Source organism: Primulina tabacum, chromosome 18 (assembly GCF_025594145.1).
Source record: "Primulina tabacum isolate GXHZ01 chromosome 18, ASM2559414v2, whole genome shotgun sequence".
Lineage (NCBI taxonomy): Eukaryota > Viridiplantae > Streptophyta > Magnoliopsida > Lamiales > Gesneriaceae > Primulina > Primulina tabacum.
In genome coordinates, this window is record NC_134567.1 from 31,115,469 (window position 1) to 31,138,292 (window position 22,824).

At 32.6% G+C, this 22,824-nt stretch overlaps 3 protein-coding genes and 1 long non-coding RNA gene across 9 annotated transcripts; 1 reads left to right on the plus strand and 3 right to left on the minus strand.

Annotated features, from left to right (window-relative positions):
• Window positions 1–749: 749 nt before the first annotated feature.
• LOC142532497 (putative indole-3-pyruvate monooxygenase YUCCA11) lies at window positions 750–2,382 on the minus strand. Its single transcript, XM_075638779.1, is given in 5 exon segments — window positions 750–926; window positions 1,148–1,270; window positions 1,413–1,646; window positions 1,776–2,234; window positions 2,236–2,382. Coding segments are annotated over 5 exon segments (1,140 nt in total).
• A 4,801-nt stretch (window positions 2,383–7,183) lies between these two features.
• On the minus strand, window positions 7,184–10,528 carry LOC142532907 (F-box protein SKP2A-like). 4 transcript variants are annotated; one of them, XM_075639453.1, is made up of 5 exons: window positions 10,427–10,528; window positions 9,864–10,113; window positions 8,566–8,914; window positions 8,342–8,483; window positions 7,184–7,745 (listed from the first exon to the last, which is right to left on the minus strand). In XM_075639453.1, the coding sequence occupies exons 2-5, from the start codon at window positions 10,088–10,090 to the stop codon at window positions 7,372–7,374; spliced, it is 1,092 nt and encodes a 363-aa protein (XP_075495568.1). In that variant the 5' UTR covers window positions 10,091–10,113; window positions 10,427–10,528; the 3' UTR covers window positions 7,184–7,371. The 4 variants fall into 4 exon arrangements, with proteins under 4 accessions (XP_075495568.1, XP_075495569.1, XP_075495570.1 ...); XM_075639454.1 differs by lacking the exon at window positions 10,427–10,528 and adding an exon at window positions 10,222–10,420; XM_075639455.1 differs by lacking the exon at window positions 10,427–10,528 and adding an exon at window positions 10,378–10,396.
• Window positions 10,529–13,179: 2,651 nt separating this feature from the next.
• LOC142533290 (uncharacterized) lies at window positions 13,180–13,850 on the plus strand. Its single transcript, XR_012816718.1, has 2 exons — window positions 13,180–13,583; window positions 13,644–13,850. It is a non-coding gene; the product is annotated as an uncharacterized LOC142533290 (long non-coding RNA).
• Window positions 13,484–21,570, minus strand: LOC142533289 (2-oxoisovalerate dehydrogenase subunit alpha 1, mitochondrial-like). Of its 3 annotated transcripts, none has more exons than XM_075640005.1 (9): window positions 21,202–21,570; window positions 16,091–16,228; window positions 15,506–15,688; window positions 15,181–15,338; window positions 14,978–15,077; window positions 14,775–14,886; window positions 14,530–14,669; window positions 13,950–14,135; window positions 13,484–13,855 (listed from the first exon to the last, which is right to left on the minus strand). In XM_075640005.1, exons 1-9 carry the CDS (start codon window positions 21,367–21,369, stop codon window positions 13,688–13,690), a joined length of 1,353 nt encoding a protein of 450 aa, XP_075496120.1. In that variant the 5' UTR covers window positions 21,370–21,570; the 3' UTR covers window positions 13,484–13,687. The 3 variants fall into 3 exon arrangements, with proteins under 3 accessions (XP_075496120.1, XP_075496119.1, XP_075496118.1); XM_075640004.1 differs by lacking the exon at window positions 21,202–21,570 and adding an exon at window positions 16,696–16,911; XM_075640003.1 differs by lacking the exon at window positions 21,202–21,570 and adding an exon at window positions 16,696–16,911 and having other exon boundaries at window positions 16,091–16,231.
• Between the last annotated feature and the right edge of the window lie 1,254 nt (window positions 21,571–22,824).

Sequence of the window (22,824 nt, forward strand, 5' to 3'; positions counted from 1 at the left end):
TATTATTTGAAACACAAAATCACGAAAAAATTTGTGTAATATAAGTTGTTTTGAGTGAAAATTTTACTTTTTATGTCACTGTTGCACAATATAATAGACCTTCACTGTTCGAAATACCTTCTAAAAAGCAATAGCTATTTCAAATAAAAATACTTTTATATAAAAATAAAAAAATTTGCATCATCAATCCGAAAGTAAAAGCTTGAACCAAGAATATTGTCATGATTTTATTAACAAGCGAATTTTTATTAAAAAATTCGCACTTAATCATTATTAATTTCTAGCATTACTCACTAATAAATCGTTAATTTGCGTCCATGGTCTCATTATCATCAATTTTGTTTGTTTATAAAAAAAATCGCACTTAAACGTATTTGACTACTCTTAATATATATGATCAACCTATGTTTGACCATTTTTTGCCAAAGCGAAGCATTCTAGGGAAAGGCTTCAAACTTAAGCGATGTTTAATCAAGCTTTATAGAACCATGCTAAAAACCGTATACCGTAAACCAAAAAAAAAAACTAATAATATTAAAACCGCGACCATGCCCGTTTCCGTCGCCGTTGTTGTTTCTGTGCTGGTTTCAATTAAACGAAATGAATGTCACTAATAGATAGGTTCGATATATTTATTTTCTCGAAATTAATTTCGGATGAACGAGAATTAAGTTAATCTGGAAACTTAACTCTCGCCTTAGTCACTTATTCAACCCTTTTTATTTGTATACATATCTGAATATATACAGTCAATTTTCATGGCTGAATAGCACATTTATATCATGCGCTATTGCTATGGCGTCATTGGATATTCCGAACAAACCGCTCCTTGAAAACCCAGCGCAGTAAAGGCCGTTTTTACCTTTCCAATGATCTGGGGCTCGCATTTTCGGCATTCCATTTGCTCTGAAAAGTGCCCCATCATCCTGTACATACATGGCAACAGTAACGACCATATTAATATCGTCCAAAAATTCTTGAAATCTAATACATAATTTTTTGATTTAGAAAATCTATATTTTACCCTAAAAATTCTTGAAATCTAATACATAATTTTTTGATTTAGAAAATCTACATTTTACCTACGATGCAAAACATCAACCCCCTACGAATGTATGAATACATAGACTAGCGTAGAATCAAGTACCTTGAGCCATTTGGCGACGGTGCTCTTGTAGCCGGTGGCAAAAACCACGGAGTCGAATGTTTTAGTACTTCCATCTATGAAGTCCACATGATTTCCATCGACGCTTTTTATGGATGGGAATACCTACCAAGTTGTCACGTAAAACGAAAACTTCACGTGGAACTTTCCAATGAATGATGCGGTCCTTCAGTTGAATTAATATATTAAAAGAAGATAAATTTTTCTCCAAAATACATGTCGTGGCAATTATTTGCGCCATTTTTACCTTTATTTCTCGACTTCGAATTTTGTCGATAGTCCCAACGTCAATTACAGGAGATCTACCCGTTGCCATTTTCAGATAAAAGGGTCCCTTGTCTGGCCTTTGAATCCCATAATCAGAAAGATTGCCATACTTCAATTTGCTTAACATTAGTACAACGTTGTCCACTATATTTATAGGCACGTACTTCAATAGAACCATCCCGACTTGTACCATCCTCTTTGTAAGAATGTGCACCTGCGAAAACAAAAATCGTATATATTGTAGATTTTAATAACATCTTAATTTAGATGAATAATAAATAAATTCTCTTTTTCTTATCGCCATGCATGGAGTAATATATATACTAATTGCTATTACACTTACAGGACTTCTAGCAACAATAGAAGCGTGAGCACCCCAATTCCATAAATCAAATGCGATTTCCATACCAGAGTTCCCACTTCCCACGACCAACACATCCCTATTCTCATATTTCTTCCCATTTTTATAATCACTAGAATGCAACACATCCCCGGAAAACGAATCCAAACCAGGAATCTGAGGCACAAAACCCTGACTGTTCTCACCCGAGGCGACAACAAGAAACTCCGCAACATATTCCTCAGTCATGTCCAAAAGCGTGTTTTTAGCCACAACGGTCCACTTCCCGTCGAAAGAAGCGAACTCCACTTCACAATGGTAAAATGGCGCCACATTGTAATGACTGACATAGTCATCCAGGTACTGGATGAAACTGTGTTTGGGTACGAATGTGGGTGCACTGGGAGGGAAGGGCATGCTTGGGAGTTCACAGAACTCCTTGGCTAAGTGAAGCTTCAGCCTAGTCGTAAGCCGTTTTCTTCCACAGAGAACCGCAGCAGTCTTCTTTTTCTAAGACGATGTTTGGTATGTTTTTGAGGTTTAAGCATGCAGAGGTTGCCAATCCTGCAGGACCTGCGCCTACGATCAATACTACGGTTTCTTGCTTCATTTTTTTGTTTCTTGATTGATTTATCCCACCCTTGTTACGCTATTTATATAAAACAAAATACATTTGGATAACTTTTTACATGGTAATTAAGAAGATGTCTTTTTTGTTGTATTTCAATTTTCATTTTGACCAAACAATGATTATGGAAGAAAGTAGTCCTTTCGTTGATCCCTCCATTTGTCATTGTTTCTCCATTGAACTTTTCATATTTTTAAAATTTATTTTTAAATTTGTTTCTCCACAACTTTGTAAACATAAAATCGCTTTTATTCTTGGTTTTATAAAAAAAAATATCGCTTTTATTACTTTATGAAATCTTTTGATTAAATTATTACTTTCCAAGTTTTCATATACAATATTATCTTGATTAAATTATTACCTTCCATATACTATATTATCTGATTAAATTATTACTTTCCATATACAAAATTATTTAATTAATAATTTGATAGATCTATTGTGAGACGGTCTCACGAATTTATATTTGTAAGATAAATCCACCCGATCTATATTCACCATGAAAAATAATATTTTTGACAAAAAAATAGGGCAAACTATTAATAACTATTCATCCTAAACATAATTTTCTTCTCACTCCTTATTCCCCAAAATGTTTATTTGAGTTCCCTAATCTTTTAAATTTTCCAACAATATCATCAATCTTTATAATTATGGTATGCGACATTATTATATATATCTAGCCTATTCTTAAAGGAATATAACCTAAAGACATGCAACTACACAAAATTTTCAGCATATATATTATGTTTCAGATTATTGATTTTTTTATCTTTTTAAAATTGCTCATCATGCTTCCGTATAACAAATTGTACAGTTTACCTCTTTGATCGGAGTGTCGCTAGGTTGTATCCACCTGATTTTATAGATTGATCCTCTCAGTCCAACCACAGAGTCGCAACAGATGATTCTTGATATAGATTCCTTCAACAGCACCTAGCACAACCTTGTTTCGTATATTAAATGAAACTTATTCTTTCTGGTTAAATTTCCTGAGCACCTTTTCAAAATATTTGTGGTATTTTAATAAACTCATTTCTAATAAACAATTCTGAATTATGTGTATTACATAGAGCATGTGAAATTTTATAGGTAATAGAATATGATCTATTACCCTATTTCATCAATCTTTTTTCCTTGAAGTTTTGATGCAACGTCAAAGTTCGGCTAAAATCTCGATCTGCCAAGTTGTAGATAATTTTTGATTAGATTACTCCTACAATTTTCCCTACACAGAGATTTTCTGAGATAATTCCTAGTATTGAATCTTGAAATTTATTCATTCTTTTAGTCGCATATACCCAATATCAATATGTGAATCTATTCATCATTCTTTAAAAATAGCTTTTATCATAATCTGAATTGATCCGATATGAATCAATGACATGATATGTGCTACTTCTATCTTGAGTTTTTATAGTTCCTCTTTAATTTCTTCGGAAGGAATTACTTGCATCTCTATCCGGTTTACCATAAGTTCCATTAATAATTGTTATTTCCCTTCTGGAAACTTTATAGATTAGATGATATTTTTTGTTTCTTATGCCAAGATTTTCTGAGAACTTTTCTACCTGTCTTGCAGAGAATTCTCGATATCTCTGTAGGATAATATTTTCTCTCGCGATCTTTTGAACCATGTTATGAGATATTATTGTTTGGCTAAAAAAAACTAGACAAATCATCATGTGTTTTGTATCGAAACATTTCGTTTTCAGTCAGATTCCGATTCTGTTTCATCATATTCTTCCTAACTTAAGACTTTCTCTTCTTCATGTACACTTTTGTATGAGGCAATATCTCCAAATGATATACTTGAACAAGATCTTGATTATAAATTGCTTTTTAAATATTCGGTTTGGATCGAAGCATTTTATTCCCGTTCTATCATTTTCTATACAATTATTTGAAATATGATCTCTGTTTCACATATCCAGCGATTATAATCTTTAAGACTTTCAATGGCTTGGTTGTGAGCCCTTCTGAAATTTTTCTTTATAGGTGACTTTCACTTGCTTCGAGATGTATTTGATGCTTGAGATAACATCCTACTCCTTGATGGTTCATTTCTCTGACCAAATTTATGAAGTCTGACTTTTTATCTAGACCATATTGTTCTTGGTTTTTAAGAACTAATTCCACTTCTTCCACTCTTGACATAAGGATGAGATCTGAAACTCTTTATTTTCTCCCTTCATGGTTTACTTCCAATAATTGTTGGAAGATCATTTTTTTACAACATAAAAGGATACGTTTATTAATACCCCTTAATCGTTTGTAATTTTTTTGTAATGCTGTCATATGTCACCTATTCTGTACATTTATTTTGAAAAAAGAAGCTTTTATTGCCAAAATATTTGGATTGTCAAAGACATATTCCTGAATTAACTCTCTCTCCAGGAACTTGGCATTTTGGCGGAGAAAAGTTGTATTGATATATTTTTTCATCTCCTGAATTACATCTATATTTATTTAATAACATAATATATTCATCCACTAAACAAATGTCATCTAATTCAAGACTATACAGAGCTTGAATATATATTTTTCTCCTATGTGTCTTGATTGTTAAAATAGTTTACCCCTATAAATTGTGTTTTAAATAGGATAGTCATTCTTCCGACTATCACACTAAGAGATTCTTCGACTGGGACTGACTCTTTGATTTCTACCGAAGTCATGTACCTGCAATTTTAACTAATCCCATAAGACTCGGTTATAAATTTTAATGAATCATTCTCTGTTGAGATCAAGTGCTCCTACTGTGATTCTCAAAGCCGATGTCCAATCATCTATGAGATCTTCTCTGTTTTGAAGTCTAGTACAACAAGGTTAAGCATAACCCTATAAGGATATATAGGTTCTAAAACCGATTTTTCATATAGTGTTTGGTGCAAGGGAATTTGATTTCTCCTTGATCTGGTTCTTACTAGATGTGCTTCTCCACTAACATGAAAATATATTTGGGGTCCTCTCGTTTTTTTATTATGTGATCTCATACTTTCCCTTGGTGGTTCATGAGAAGATAACCATGTTGTTGCGGGTTCTTTACTCTCAGTTGTGTTCATCTTTAGATTTACGACCTTGAGATTTACAAAAGATTCTGCAAGGTCTTGGAGATCATCGAGACTAATCCATTCTAATTTTGTCATCAGATTAATTTCTTTTCCGAGACATTTTTAATTAGATTGATTATTTTTCTTCTTCTGTTAAAGGTTTTGGCATCACCTTGATCGTCCCTCTTTTATGTAATAAGTGTTCAGTATCAAAGGATGGTGGTAACATTCTTACCGAAGTTCTTTTATTAGAACTTGTTTGTTGTTCTAAAATTTGGATTTTTTTTCAATATACTTTAATGTTACAAGAATTTCTTCTTTTTTTTCAAAGGTTTTTTCCCACCTTTTGTGGTACATAATACAATACACTGTCATAATTTTGTATTGTCTTTTGGATTTCCCTAAGATCTCCAAAGATCTTAGAGAAATTCAATACTATTTCCAGGAACTTATTAGACTGAATCATAATTTAGTTACTAAGTAATAATAATTTTGTATGTTTGAACTAAATATAAGGTTATTTTTGTCATTTTAGGGAGTTTAGAAAAAGTTTTTTTTTTTAATTTAGAGAGTTATGATAAATTATATTTTGGTTTGAGGATTTATATCCAAATTTCTCTAAATATTATTTTTGTATGGGTTTAGTTGGGTCGGAGATCTGTCTCACAAAATTACTCATGAGACAGTTCCACAAAAGCTTTTGTGTTAATTAATATGATCAACAATCAAGGAAAAAGAAAATGCGATTATGCATTTCAAAAAAATAAATACAACTATGCTGTGAGTTTACTCTTATTTACTAATGTATGCTTTGCTTTGCTTACCATCGATAACTGATAATATATTTATCATTGGAAACGTAAAATTAAATTGTTGTTAACTATTGTTGGAGTGGTTGGTTAAAAAATATTTAAGTTTATGTCCAAGTGACCCTAAATTCCTAGTGGCGATTCCATTAAAATGTATATCAGTGTAAAACAGAAAATCAAGGATTGCACTGAAATCTTGAAATATATATATATATACAAGGTAAATTTTATATTACGAAATGTATTAACGTATAAATTTTTTTATTGAAAAGAGATAAATGTTTTGGCCAATCCGAATGATCCAACAAAAATCCTATTGAACTTTTTTTCATTATATGTGGTTTAATATGGGAGCTTAGTATTAATCTATTATTATATTTCAAGAAATACTTTTTGGAGTAATTAATTTTAAGAAGTTTTTTTTTTTTTTTACCTAAAACCTCTCTTCTAAAATTAATGATTATTTTAACATTATTTAAAATAATTCATATCCTTTATTATTTTATTTTATGTTTATCTAATATATATATATATATATATATATATATGTATATTCAATTTGGTTTAGATTGTAAAAATTGAAAATATGAATTGAAACACCTTCTCATTGATTAAAATCCCTATTTCAAAAATGAAGTAGGTGCGAAAATGAGACCAGGAATATGGAACGAGGACATTACGAAAAGAGGGGCAAGATCTACGTAGAGTATGTTTGAAAAATTATTAATGAAATAGAAACATAATTATTTAATAATGGTAGAAAATTTGTTAAAATGGAAATTTAATATTTTGTTTATTAATATAATCAACTACATTCTCAAATAATTATCCAATATCATTTCATGAACATTCTATTATATATTGGATCACACTGACCAAGTGCAACCATATTAATATTATATACAAAAACATATAATATTAAAAAAAGATCATTTACGTAATTTTTTTATTATTCTGATATTTCTTAAGATACTATCGATAGTAACCATTAATCACACAAAGTAGCACAAATAATATTTTGTTCCTTAAAACACACTAATTTTTCTTGATTATACACATGACTGCTCTTTCTTTCAGCCAATAGAAATCTGGTGTTTTACTCACGCAACTTAATGAGCTAGGTGCGGCACGGCGTGTGCGGGACGGTGCGTCTGGACACCACACGCGCAATGCACTGATGTTAAGTTCAGACAGCCGCTTATAATCAGTGAATGGCGACCAGGGCATGTATGAAGAGCCGGAAATGAGTCGCATAAGGCCTGTACAGCTGGAGGAGTAAGGGCGGTGCACTGGCTGATATTCAGGTTTGTGAGGCCTTCTTCCTCCTGCCTGTTTGTTCTAGCGGATGTCCACATCTCGTGCTTGTTTTTCACTCGCCTCTGTGCTAGAGAATACATCGCTTTATCGGTGATGTACTGGCAATAATACAAGCACAGGGATCTTAGGTGAAGGCAGTTGTTTGCCAGTGCTATCACGCTCTCGTCTGTATCCCATTACAAGAATTGTGTCAAGGACTCGAGAATTCAATTGAGTGACTGAGGGGGGATATTTGTTACACTTTGGGGTAAAACTAGATATGCAGATCAAGTTGTCGGGGTGAAACTCGAAATTAATTTCCAGAACAAATTGACAGAGATAATCATGCTTGCACCAAATTAACAAACTCAATTTTGATCTTTAATTTGGGTAAACTTCAATCTCAAAATGATTCATTTTTTTAACTTCTAGCTGAGATTGGAGTAGGCTTAAATTACTTGAGCTATTGTGCAATATCCAAATTACGATAATGATTCAATTTTCATTCCTTGTGATGCCTAAGCAAAATTGGTATTCTCAAAATGATTACTCGTTAAATCTGAAGTTTTTTTGTTTAAGATGACGACTATATCTACTCATCCCTCAGTAGGTTTGTCTTAGTGTAAACAAAAGCCAATGAAGTTATTTTCATACTTCAAACTAGTATCATGAGCTAAATTTAAGCTGCACCATAAATTGGCGAAAAGCAACTTAACTTTTAACCAACTTGTGCTCGAGTTATTAACATAACAACAACCTAAAGAACGAATAAGAAGAGTATACCTGTTATTAGAACACATCCACATAAGTCAAGAGCTCTGAGGCCAGGGCAACCATATGCTAAACTCTTTACCCCTTCGTCACCAACACGATCACACCATCCAAGAGTCAATGATTGCAAATTATTACAGTTGGATCCAATCGCCTGCACAAAATAGACACATAGAATTCAGAGCCAACTTAAACATCATAAGATGAGTGGGTACAGAATTCAAAATTTATTATACCTTCAAAGCCCTATCAGATGCTGCCTTCGCACATCCACAAAGATTCAAGGATTTCAACTTCCGGCAAAACCCGGATAAATATCCCACAGCGGAATCACTAAAGGCCGAACAACCACTTATGTTCAGCTTTAAAAGATTTGGGCAACCATGAGCCAAGGCATACAACGATCTATCTGTTAGTCTAAAGCTTTTACTGAGATCCAACTCTTGCAGGTCACTACAATATTGTGCGATTGTCTCAACAGCATCATCTAGGAGCTGAGGTGAATCTTGCCGAAGGATTAGAACCTGGAGTTTGGTGAATTTGGGAACTAGTGATAGCACAAGATCATTCATGTCTTTCTTGCACCTAATAGGAAAAAATCCAGTTAACAACTAGGTATATTAGTTGTTCTTAATCAAAACCTACGATTATGTTCATGTTGTTCCTTTCTATAAAGCGGAACTAAAATATTATCGAGACATGAAAAGTATATGAAAATCACATTGGACACTAATTATGAAATTAAAACATATTTAAAACACGTATATGTTGTATACACTAAAAAAAATATGAAATTTGTTTCATAAATATCTTTCATCCAGTTATTCTTGTGGATGAACTTAAATTCATCCCCACAACTGCAAATAGAACTTGTTAACTGACAAAAACGAAAGAAAATGATATGTACCAATCGAATACCAATTTCTTAGCTGCAAGCTCGGTGTAAAAGGGGCTAGGAATTCTCCAGTTAAAAGATAACTATAACAAACAAGTTTGATCTGATAATAGACCGGTGGCAAGTATTCGGTAGAACAAATTTACAGTCCACAAACATGAACTAAAACAGAGGAACTCCATCTCAACTCTCGGATAGGTCTGATAAGTGATATGTATAATATACAATTGTTAATTGGAAACAATCTCATAATACTAACGGGGTTTCGAAACACGTCCCCGATATTAGATATGCACAAATATATTACTAACATATTAACGTTCTACAGGCAAAAATCATTCAAACCTCACAGAATCAGCAACAAATTTTCCTACTCTCTTTTCTTGTTACCCCATTACGAGACTAAGTCAACCCATATATGATATAGCCAACTAAAATTGGTCAGATCATTCCAATAGAGATAATAACGACAATTCTTACTTCAGAAGAATAATTTAAAAAGACACAGAAACACACACCATCCGAGTCATGCACAGTCAAAATAATACATCAGAGTTCAGACAAGAAAGCCAGCAGAGTAGAAAATATGATCAAAATCATTGCATAAAACAGAAAGTATCAAGTCGAGAACGCATATACCAGGACAAGGAGAGATGAGTAAGGCCCCATGAAATGGCATCTCTCCAGCCATGACAAACCCCAGATGCCACAATGACCGTCTGATCATCCACTAAAGAAAGAATCCTCAGCAACAGCTCCGCTGGAATATCTTTCCAGTCACTTATTCTTAATCCTTCACATGGACCGCCCATTCCCCCATCAATGTTATCCTTAGTACTCACACAGCCAAAATCACGAAAAACCATCGGTCTCCTCTGCCTTATTGCTCCTATTGACAGAAAATAAACGAAGTAGATAAATTTCAAATCAATAGTTATAATGAACGAATATCAATTCCCAAGAGAAATACTAAAATAGTTCAGCAGTTGTTAACAACATTCAGGGGTTTTCAAAAAGGGTCCTCCTCCTAGAAATCTAAGTCTGTCCCCCACTTCTTTCTTGAAAATTATTTCGCAAGAAATAATCTTTTTAATTTAAGAAGAAAGGGGTGATCACAAGTAACATGATCGTGATGAAAAAGATATGATTGCACGAAATAATTGAAGGTTGCCCAGTTCAGAGTATTGTGCGTGAGGACTCACACAGAATCATGAAAGTGCCTGAAAAATCGGGACGATGCACAGGAATACTTATAGAAGGAGACGAGAGAGGAGGGCCGCAAGCGATAATTTCGTGGGCAAATTTTTTTATTTGTTTTTTAAAAAAAAGGTCGTGTCAAAAGAGGAGAATATGGGTGGTGTGTATTATTATTATTATTATTATTATTATTATTAAAACATTAATTTGATAATAGGAAAATAGAATTTTTCATTCTACTACTTTTATTTAAAACAACTTATCTCTATTATTAAGTATATCAACTATAATCTATAAGAAAAGTAATTTCGTTTAAAAAAAGAAGATAAGTTTCAAATTCATTAAATACAATAGACGTGAATTCAAAAAACTCATATACAAGAATGGATTGATTTCAAATAAAGTTATGAGATTTTCTTTCATATTATATATATTTTTACAAATCTAACTTAATAGTTGTTTTATTATACGATCGAGTTTGATATTATTATATGATCGAGTTTGATATTATGCTCTCAAATCTTTCTTTTTCTTTTAAAAAAAAAATACGGATTCAAATAAAGTTGCTTTTAATCGATTGGACCCCACAACATCATCTTTAATCCTTGATTTTAGACAAATTTTGACCCTTGATGTGATTACTTTTGCATTCTAGTGAGAAGGGTGTGCAAGAAAAAGGTGAAGAAAAAAGAAGAGGCGATAACTTAAATGAATAGATTTCTTGTCATATATGTATATACATATATATATATATATATATATATATAGTTAGAGTGAATTCGGTTTATATTTAAAATTAAAAATAAAACAAAATTGACTCGTAAAATAATCTCTTAAATTTTTTGTTTAACTTAAATGTCACGATGATAAATTGATGATTCACATTTAACTAAAGGGGAAAAAATGAAATCAAAACTTGAAGTTTTAAAGAGAGAGAATAATAAAGTGTCTGGCTAATGGTTTGCAATCGATCGTTCTCCAATAATGCATTAATATTCCAACTTATAATAATTTTAGGCACGACTCTACGAGATGTACCATCAAAAGAACAGGAAAGAAAGAACCAAAATGAAACCCCACAATGTATATAGGCTATAGCAACGTTGTTTGAGGCTAAACGAAGCCGCGCGTGCCTTAAATTAGTAATAGAATTTGTTAATGGCGTTCTAAACTTTTTTTAATGCCCATACGATAGGATAGTGGGGTTAATTATGCTATACTTGTCTCTTTCTTGTTGGATAAAATTAAAAATACATATTTTAATCTATCGACTATGCCAACGTTGCATGGAGTAGATTCGTACTCTCCCTCATCGGAATCATACGGGTCCGGCTGTTTTAATGCATGTCATTACAAAATTGCTAATTGGTACGTACTTTGTCTAAAACTTTCTCTAATTTCCAAACCAGAGATCCAATTAAATATCATGCATGCAATTTATTCCCATGCAAACAACCTCTATATTCTGAAATCCTAGACTGAAGAAGAAAATTGAGGACGAGATTTAGAGACGAAAAGGGCATGTCATTACACTAAATCATACATATTATAACAAGCTAGATTTTAGATGAAGAGATGATTTGACTAGTGATGGTCGCAATACAAAACGACATTATTTGATTAGGGCATCGGTGAAAATTAAGGAAAGCTGAGGTGTCGGGAAATTTTCTTGTAATTTCAATTTGTTCACAAAATAATTGTGTTTTTGAATTACAGTACCTTGTACATCATATCCGAGCTACAGTCGATCGATTGTTGGGTCCAAAAACAGGCTAAGCATTGTCGATTTCTTCGATAGGGTGGGGGTGTCTTTTACAATTATTTACAGTGTCCTATTTGGAACCAACCCATTAAATCTTTATGTACTATGTTCCAAGTTCTGTTGTATCTTTGATTGGTTTTCGTCCAGATGCATTCATGACATGCATGACCCCAATAATGTTTAATTAGAATATTAATAAAAATGGAAAGAAGAAACTTTTTTTAATCCAATAATAAATAAACTATGGAATCGTTCGACTATAATATATGATCTGAGATAATAGCCAATTACATGGTTATCTAAGTTTTCGATATCATTTCGATAATTTTTAATATTAATTATGTCAATATTTTCTATCGTCACATCAAATATTAGGAGAAAAAAACAAAAGTCAAAATATAATCGTAACTTATAACATCCCTTTTTTTAATCTTAGAAAATTGATGCAACATATGATGAACATGAAATCATTAATTGAAAACTCGTGATTATGTAAATTCTTATTCTCCAAAGCACCATCTTTGTTTTTGTCTTATATTTGGAATTGACAAAATATGAGATGTGTTCTTGTGCTTAACCTTTTCCCTTCCTTCACTGGAAATTGTGTAGATCGATACGTACATCATATCTTGAAATATCTTATCCAAATCGTCAAATTCATTTGAAAAAATAATTTCGATAAAGCTTAAAATGATAATAAAAAAATCAACTTGATAGCGACGTTTGTTTAGAAATTTCTTTGATATCTTCTTCATCCCTAATTCACTGTTTGATCTACTACATCGAGAATTTCTAGATGTCGAACGCTAAGATTTTTTTTTCATTGTAAAGGAAATCAAAACAAGAAATTAGAAATTGTATGATTGTAATATTTAAAAATGGAATCGAAAAAATCAATGGCTAAGTTGCCAGTAGGGTTATGAGAGATCATTTTAGTCTAATAAAAAAAATTAAAAAAAGAAATAACTAAGTTAGGGTAAAGAATAATGGCAAAAACTTGTGTGAGACGGTCTCACATGTCATATTTTGTGAGACAGAACTCTTATTTGGGTCATCCATAAAAAAATATTACTTTTCATGTTAAGAGTATTACTTTTTATTGTGAATATCAATATGGTTGATCGGTCTCACAGATAAAAATTCGTGAGACCGTCTCACAAGAGACCTACTCAAGAATAAATATAAAAGAAATGGAGTTTAAAAATCAATTTTTGGAGCATGAACAACACTCTACTTAATTCTATGTTAGTAATTTTTATTACTCCAAATTTATTTTGTAAAATCTTTCACAAAACTGCGGTTGATGATGAACAAATGGGGGTCATTCAATAATAATAAGATAGGAATTTTCTTCCTCGAATACTTTAAATTTATCCTCGTAGATCCCCCGAGGCCGAGAGGTATAAAACGTTGGCCAAGTAACATGTACCCATATGTTATATACATTTTTTCTTTAGTAGTTTCTTAATCAGACAGCCTTGTATGTTACAAGCCAAATAAGTGTTTAAACGGGTACATCAACCGGGAATTCCTGGGGATGTCTCTTGATGGTTTCTCTGAGTGATATCTCTTGTTCACTGAGATTTGACGGTGTTTCATGGTACACATCGCTGAATAATTCTGTAAGTGACGGTTTCTCCATTTTATCCGCCACTTGAATCGCGCTCAATACCTTTCATTTACATTGATAACAAGTTACGGGGGCCAAGTATATATACAAGCAGAAACAAGAATGAGGAAACGTGCAACTCTGTTGGTTACAATACCTGTTTCCTAATGCGTTCCCGGAGCTCGTCTTCCTCTCGGTCAGTCCACCATCCATTTCTCTGAACCCATTTTCGGAATCTTCCCATAGGGCTTCGAGCTGTTCTCCAGTGATCAATTTCTTGTGGTGGTCGATATTTGGTGGAGTCGTCAGAAGTCGAGTGGTGGCCTACTCGATACGTAAGGGCCTAGAGCACATCACAACTATAGAACCATTAGTCGTTTCAATTTTGTATCGGAATTTATCTGTATACATGGAGAAAAATAAGATCCATTTGCAATGTTTCAAGCTACGGACATCCAAGTATCAAAAAGGGTGGGGCGGGGGCTCGAGAAGGGATGGGGAGGCAAGGTAAGTCCGCTCAATAAATTTGGATGAAGAAACACTTGTTTTAGAAAACTCTATTGTATAGCTCTGTTCTCATATTCACGGCAAGCAATAGACCCAAAGGCTCTGCCCGACCCAAAATACTTTTCATTGAATGAATTTCCCATATCCCCTTTTCACTTGTAAAAGGGGATGATCACTCCCAATCTCCTACCGAAACAGCATCTAGTAACACATTAGTGCTAAAGTTTCACCTCAACAAGTATTGGCCTTTGTTCTCGTATCACCATTTCACGAGCTGCACGAATAGCACTATAGACAGCTAGAGCATCATTTCCATCTACACGAATACTACGTATTCCATATGCCTGTCCCTTTATCACTACGCCATCGCCTTCCAATATCATATAATAAAAAAATCAATTATCATCCAAGAAAATGAACTTGTACGTATATCTGAGTTCTGTTTTTTGTGTGTGTAAATAGAAAGAGACTGTACTTCGAAATTGTTCGGATATAGGAGTGCTGATGGCCCATCCATTGTTACGGCATATAAACATAACTGGAGCTTCCATAACTGCCGCAAAATTTAGACCAGCATGGAAATCTCCCTGCCAAACATTTGGAAGCCTCCTAATATATTCACATCCCGTATTTGCATTTGAAAATTGTCATAAAGTTTTGAACTTTAATGAGTTTTACCTCGCTAGTGGCGCCATCTCCGGTAAACGCGACCACGCATGCTTTTATGTTATCCATCTTTAGCGAGTAAGCTACACCAGCAGCCTGAGGAAGTTGCGTTCTATCAACAAAGAAACCAAAGAGATTTTTTAGATGAATGTGTTCTTGGTTATATTTTAATCTTCTATTTACAATCTTCGTCATCTAAAGGCAGGACAACTCACGCGATAGGAGATGAAACTGTGATGTAATTAAGTTTCTTGGAACCATAATGAATCGGCATTTGCCTTCCTTTCCCATGATCATCTTTGGTTCCAAAGCATTGGTTGGCAAATTCTTGTAGGGTGAAACCTCTCCACAAGAGGATTCCAGGCTCTCGATACTACATTAAATTACAGATTAAACTCAGTAGATGAAAATATCAAGATTAATTGTTTTCAAAATATAACTTGAACACCATCTATGAATTTTTTTAAAAAAAAATTTCTCACAAGGTTATGGCGTGTTCGCTATATTGCTTTTTCACTGATTTAGGCGTAAATAATTTACCTGAGGTAACACAACATCATCTGGCGCAAGGGCAGCAGCCGTTGCAATGTTAATCGCTTCTTCACCCGTTGAGGTCAAGTAGAATGTTATCCTCCCCTGCCTTTGTGCTTCATAGAAAATAGTATCCAATACTTGAAGGGTTACCATGTTCTCATAAATCTTCACAGCAGTTTCTTTGTTAACCTAATGCATTGTTTATTAAAAAAACATAGGTATAAATTTCCTTACAAAATTTCACAAATACCCAAATACAAGACCTTTATCTTCACTTCCATACCTAAAAAAATAAATAATTGTTGCCAGATTGAAGGTTACGGTTAGATCGCATTTTGCACCATCCCTCTTAGAAAAAAGAACGCGCCAAAAAACAGACATGAACTTTATAAAGCAGCACTCCTTGACATTATACTTTGTTGAGGAATTTTCTTATTTTCATTTGAGAGTTCTAGAAATGATATAAACAAGATCGAAACAAACCGTATGAACAACAACCATTCGCTGAGATACATGAAACAACATCGAGAAGCCAACTGCATAATGTATAATAAAAAATGGCTGAAAACTTGAGGCAAAATTATTATATACCTGTTCATACATGCTGTTTGCAATTGGATAGCCATCATCATCAAGAACCCGATAACAAGGTATTCTCTTTTCCGGGTACTCTGAAATGAACTTCATCTCGGTGGTAAATGTGACCCTTCCACCAGGGAAATCTAGGCCCTGCTAATATATTTAACAACAATCAAGATAATGATGACAAAAAAAATATTCCATTTGAATTGGTGCAAAATAATCGTTCGATCCCGCCGTGGGCCGGAATTTCAGATTGACCAATGTTAAAAAAATTATGGAATATAGAGTCATGTTTTTGTGAATAAAACTTGAGGTGGACGACCACCTCCGGCCACCCTTATTGGCACCACCACCTAAAATTAAATTTAAAAATAACTTTGGGCACTTAATTTTCCTTCTCATCCCATTATTTCATATATCCATTTTTCGTCGCTCATCAAATCAAATTCTAGCATTATTTAAACTACAAAATCAAAAATAAATAAATAAAACACTTGTTCATGAAATGAGCAAGAAAGCAATACATGCGACTGAATTATTTTCTCAATCACGACAAAATTGTGTAACATCATTGATCATTAACACCCAAAAAACATCGGACAAGTAAAACTCACCTGAAAATTGTTAACAACGTAATCTTCTTCTTCTTCTTCGTGATTACACAAATATGCATGTTGTTTGGCTTTAGTTGATTCAAACCGAGAAACGCAAGAATGGGATGCATGGCTTTTGCCCACTAATGGTGAGTTGTAAATTGAAATTAATGAGCGACAAAACCCAGATTTTATGGGGGTTTTCAGTATATTTCTGAGCAAATTCATCTTTTCAAGGGTTCTGTCCATAGGTAGCAGTGCCCCCATAAGATCGAACTTAAATTGCGACGCTTGCATTGGAGTTTATGAGGTGGCAACAACCAATGAAATAAATAAATGTCGGACAAATGTCACTTACGTGAACCAATTATGTGGTGTCTATCCGAAATCTTAAAACGATTTTTGAGATATATATAAATTTTTGAATATTTGAAAACAAATTTTTTGGAGTTATCATATTTAAAAACAATGTTTTTATATATTTTGTCATGTTACATAGTTTATTTTTAAATTTGTATTCAATGATTTTTAAAAAGGTTGATCCGATCCCGACGAATTCATATCCACCAAAAAAAAATTATTGTATATCGGCATATTTAATAACAAATTAGAATTGGAGTTTTGCCAAATTAAAATTTAGAATATTTCTCTTGTGAGACGGTTTCACTAATCTTTATCTGTGAAATGGGTCAACCCTACCGATATTCACAATAAAAATTAATACTCTGAAAATAAAAAGTAATAATTTTTCATGGATGACCCAAATAAGAGACGTGTCTCATAAAATACGACTCATAAGATCATCTTACACAAGTTTTTGCCTAAAATTTAAGGAGTACAAAGAGAGAGAAACAATTACATTTTCATACCAAATATATCATAAATTTGATATTTTATAATTATAATTATAATAAAACGTAGTAATTTGAATAAAAAATTCTATGCCACCAAACAAATTAATTAACGAAGGATCCCAGCAGGTTCGGGGTCATTTTCAAACCATAAATATCTTGAGTAGGTCTACTGTGAGACGGTCTCACAAATCTTTATCTGTGAGACAGATCATCCCTACCATTATTCACAATAAACAGGGCCGGCCCTTTCCAAGGGCAAACTGGGCCCATGCCCAGGGCCCCATTTTGATGAGGGCCCCAAATTTTTTTAATATATATATATAATAGTATTGGGACCCAAATAATTACTTTAATTATATTATATATATAATAAGAACTAAATATGATAAAAAAATTATAACAGCAGCATTTTTTGTTTGGATTTCTGTTGAATGGAAAACAGTTAATGACATTGGATGAAGATTATCTGAGAAAATGTTGTGTGAATCTTGAATCTGCTTTGAAAAAGGATGATGCGTCTGATATTGATGCTCATGATTTGCTTTTAGAATTACAAATGTTGCAAGAGATGCTACCTCTTGAAGCTTACGACACAAATAAATCTTGGACAGCCATTAAAATTTTGGAGTTTGCATTGAAAATAGATGTTTTTCCTACAGTTGTGGTTGCGTATCAAATTTTATTGACTATTCCTGTAACTGTAGCATCAGCTGAGAGAAGCTTTTCCAAGTTAAAATTATTGAAATCTTATTTGAGAACCACAATGATTCAAGAGAGATTGAATAGTTTGGCGATCCTCTGCATCGAAAAAAACATACTGGAAGATATCTCATATGACGACATAATTGATGACTTTGCTTCAAAAATCGCAAGAAGAGTGCGTTTTAAATAATATTGATTGTTGAATAAATTATTTTGAGAAATTATGTAAACATTTTTCTATGTGTAGTTTACACATTTTGGTTTACTTTGATTTTGCTATTCAATTTTTTTAATATACATTTGAATTTCGAATCAATACAAGAGGACCGTATTATAAGTTTCGCCCAGGGCCTCTTTTTTCTTAGGACCGCCCCTGACAATAAAAACTATTACTCTTAGCATAAAAAGTAATATTTTTTCATGGATGACCCAAATAAGAGATATGTCTCACAAACTACGATCCGTGAGACCGTCTCACACAAATTTTTGCTAATCATCTTTGTTTTCGGGAAAATTCTGAGTACAAATGATAAAAAAAATGGCATATATCTATCACTTGGTTGCATTTGTTTATAAATTAAGCATTGTTCCAAATTTTGATGTTAGCAAATGTTTCTTCCTTTATACCCTCAAACTAGCATATCAGTATATCTACAATCTGGACATCCTAATCTATATTCCTTTGTCACTATGCCTATATTAATCATGAATCCACGTTTTTTTTAATAAAAAAAATATTCCACCGATGAATTGGAGAAAGAGTTAATACAATGTATTACTAGTGATTATGAGACAATTTATGCTAAACGACACAAGATATGTCCAAACAGCCAAGTAGGGTTCATAGAAAGTTACGTGACTTGATATATATACACATCAAATTAGACAATAATTAGAGAGTACAACATAAAAAAAAAATTAAAACAATATTAGTTTTGTAAATATTTCTAGTTTCGGTTACTTGGGCTTAAATTATCAACTTCAAATATGCGAAAAAAAAAAAATCACATTTTTGCCCTTAAGTTTTCTATACAAACTTAAAGAAGAAGAGATTGGACAGTCTTTCTGGGTTAGGTGCGTGCAATAGCCAATTTGCGTGAACAAGTGCTGCCTGAATTTAATTTTATAATCGCCCACCAAACTGCATTGAATTTTCCTACTGTAATTCAGTTGGTTGAGTACATGTACATTGACTCGTGTTTTAAGTAGGGGGGTGGGGGGGTGGCGGGGGGGTGGGGGGGGTACTTGTCACATTATGTATGCTCCCATCAGATTTGTGGTACTGAATTTTATAGTAGCCAGCCTCTTAAATCAAAATATATTAAATCCGTAAAATGCGAATTACAAAAGATATAAATCTTGAAGTTTGATGTGACCTAATAGCTCTACTACACAATTATATGGTTAAGAGTGGAAATAAATCGAGTCAAATATTATTAAAATTTAAGATTTGAATTTGAATCGAATTAATAATGTTCGAGCTCAGTCCGAAGCTTGAGAATTTTATATTTTTTTGGTTCGAGTTCGACTCAAAATGAAGTTCTAGTCCATGTTCATCTCGAAATATTTGAACATATCTACAAGCTATTCGAATTATTGCTCAGTTATTAAAGATCGAGAATGAAGGTTCAAAAACTCTAAACGTTCGAAAGACTCGAAATGTAAATATATTTTATATATGATAATATTATATTAATAAAATATTATGACTCGCTAACGGCTCGTAAAATATCAAACAAAATAATTGAGACTAAGTTTGGCTCGAAAAAAATTCGAGCATGTTAGAATTCGACTCGAATTTAATAAGTTTAAAAACAAATCAAATGTTTGTTGAACCGACTCGTACAACTCACGAACTGGCTTGATTTGTTTAAAAAACCTATATCATGTGCAGGAAATACACTACCTGAAACTCTTTCAAAAAGTAATAATATTTATTCGAATTTATGACAAACTACCTCCATCGGTCAGAGACACATAAATTAATAATGTATGCCCCCTCAAATTTCACTATAAAATTATTACTACTAGAGAAAAAGAGACGTGTGGTACTGAGTCTACGTGGAAAAAGTAGCTATGCCGAGAAGTTTTTATGATAGATTATAAAAATTTTACGTTAATTAATTCCGTAATTCCCGACAAAGTCTTGTGTTTGCAGCCTTACCTATATTACAGTTGAACGATAGTTTCTATCTATTTTTATATTTTCAATAATGAACTAAATTATACTTTCGGCTAGCAATTAAGACTTTTTTTTTTTGTTTGATTTTAACTAGAGTATGTCTCTTATGAGAGGGTCTCATGAATCTTTATCTGTGAGACGGATCAACCCTACCGATATTCACAATAAAAAGTAATACTCTTAGCATAAAAATTAATATTTTTTCATTGATGATCCAAATAAAAGATCTGTATCACAAAATACGACATGTGAGACCATCTCACACAAATTTTTGTCTTTTAACTAAGTGTGCACTTGAAATCCATAGAAATCTTAAATTAATTCACGCCTTAATTAATTATTTACACTTTCATTATATAAAATAAAATGAATTTTAAATAACATAATTATCGAGTGAACTTAAAATTCATCATTAATTAATATTAAATGTTTTTAAAGTTTATGTTTTTAATATTCTAAACAACAAAACTATATTTATAATTTATACATTTTAAATATATAAATCCAAATTCAACCTGATATTGTTTCAAAATTTTAGAACTCATATCCTTTTTACATCTCTCACTATATATAATTGCATAATCATAAGTGTTGGTGGCAAGTATCATATCAACAATTCGCAGCATCGGACCAAGATTTATGATTAACTATGAAAAAAGCTCAAAATTTTATTTCTAATTTGCCAAAACTATAATTTATTTCTCCCCATTTGAATTTTAGGTACGATCTTGCACTGTTCAACCAGAATAAAATTAACTAGCTAAAGAAAAGTACTCGTGCAGATATAACCTGGTTTTCTTCATCTTCGTTATCCGTGTCAGGCACAGACACCACTTGTTCTCCGGCTCCGGCTGACTCAGTACCGTCGAAAAGACAGAATTCCAGGCCACTTATCCCACAAGTCCGGCGATTTTCTCCGATACTCTCCGGCCATGGATTTGTAACAAGAATTGACATGAAAACGAGAAATTGAGAACCTGCTTTCCAGTTTCTCTAAGGAGCAAATTTTTGCCTTCAATAGATGTATAATGTTTCTTGATCTTGATAACAAAGCAGCCATGGAAATCAATTTATGTAGTAATATAATATCTTCTCAACACAGAGAAATCAAAGATTAAGTAAAACTAATATTATGGCACCAAGCTAGTGTGGGTTTGTTGTAATGTCATCTTGATATATATATATCAGTATTAATACAACGCTGAGTGATAATCATAAATAAGGAGGATACCAGCTTGACAATAAATACGTATTTGAAAAAATTAATTAGGCATGCCATTTCATAAAAACAACGCTTGATTTTTACTTGGTCTATACATAATAGAATGAAATAATATTTTTATTAATATATTATACTTCAATTTGGAATAAACGGTTTTTTTTAAAAAAAAAAAATCAATTGTTTCTTTTGTCCCAAGCATAATTTTTTTATTTTACAATTTCGAAGCTTAGAAAATTAGAAAAAAAGGAAGAAAAAATTTATTTAGCCAAAATAATTTATTAGCACCGCACCCACATAGATACATGACCGATGTGATACTGTCTAATTTCCTATTCACCAAAACTAATAAGTGGGAAAAAAAAATTTGTGGAGGTGAAAGGAGGCCAAGACTCGTACGTATCGTCCATATTATTGAACTGATTATGGGTGTTGGCATTAGGGTTGGCCAATTTCCTTACTGCTCGATTGGAGGATTTTTTTAGATCTCCAAAATAGTTCGAAACGATTATGGAGATATTATCATCAACTCTAAATCCGTCCAGAAAATAATAATATCAATGTATTATTATTATTTTTTCAAAAATATTATTATTGATATTATCATCAATAATAATAGTATAATAATAAGTTCGGGACTCCGTACCCGTCTCCACCCAACCTCATTAATATTTTTGAAATGGAGATAGTGCGAGATAGAAATTTGATCCCCTCGGGTTCTGCAAACCCAAAAACGTTAAGTAATGAATGAATTGAATTATCTTAGCCCATTTTCCTTTCCCGACCTAAATATTTCTACCTGCGAGATTAGAACTGAATACAACTTTTAAGACAAAAACTTGTGTGAGATGGTCTCACGGGTAATATGTTGTGAGACGGATCTCTTATTTGGGTCATCCATGAAAAAATATTATTTTTTATGCTAAGAGTATTACTTTTTATTGTGAATATCGGTAGGATTCACCCGTCTCACAGATAAAATCCATGAGACGGTCTCACAAAAAACCTGCTTCAACTTTAAATCTCATGTTTATGCGGTCACTAATTACTTTCATTATTAATATCTTTTAGGCGGTACAAACCCATGTTATATTTATTGTTAACAATAAATTTTGGGAACCGTCGGATGTTGAGTTTATAATATGACACTTGATAAGTTAGTATTTGTGCTTAGCTAATAATCTTAACTTAAA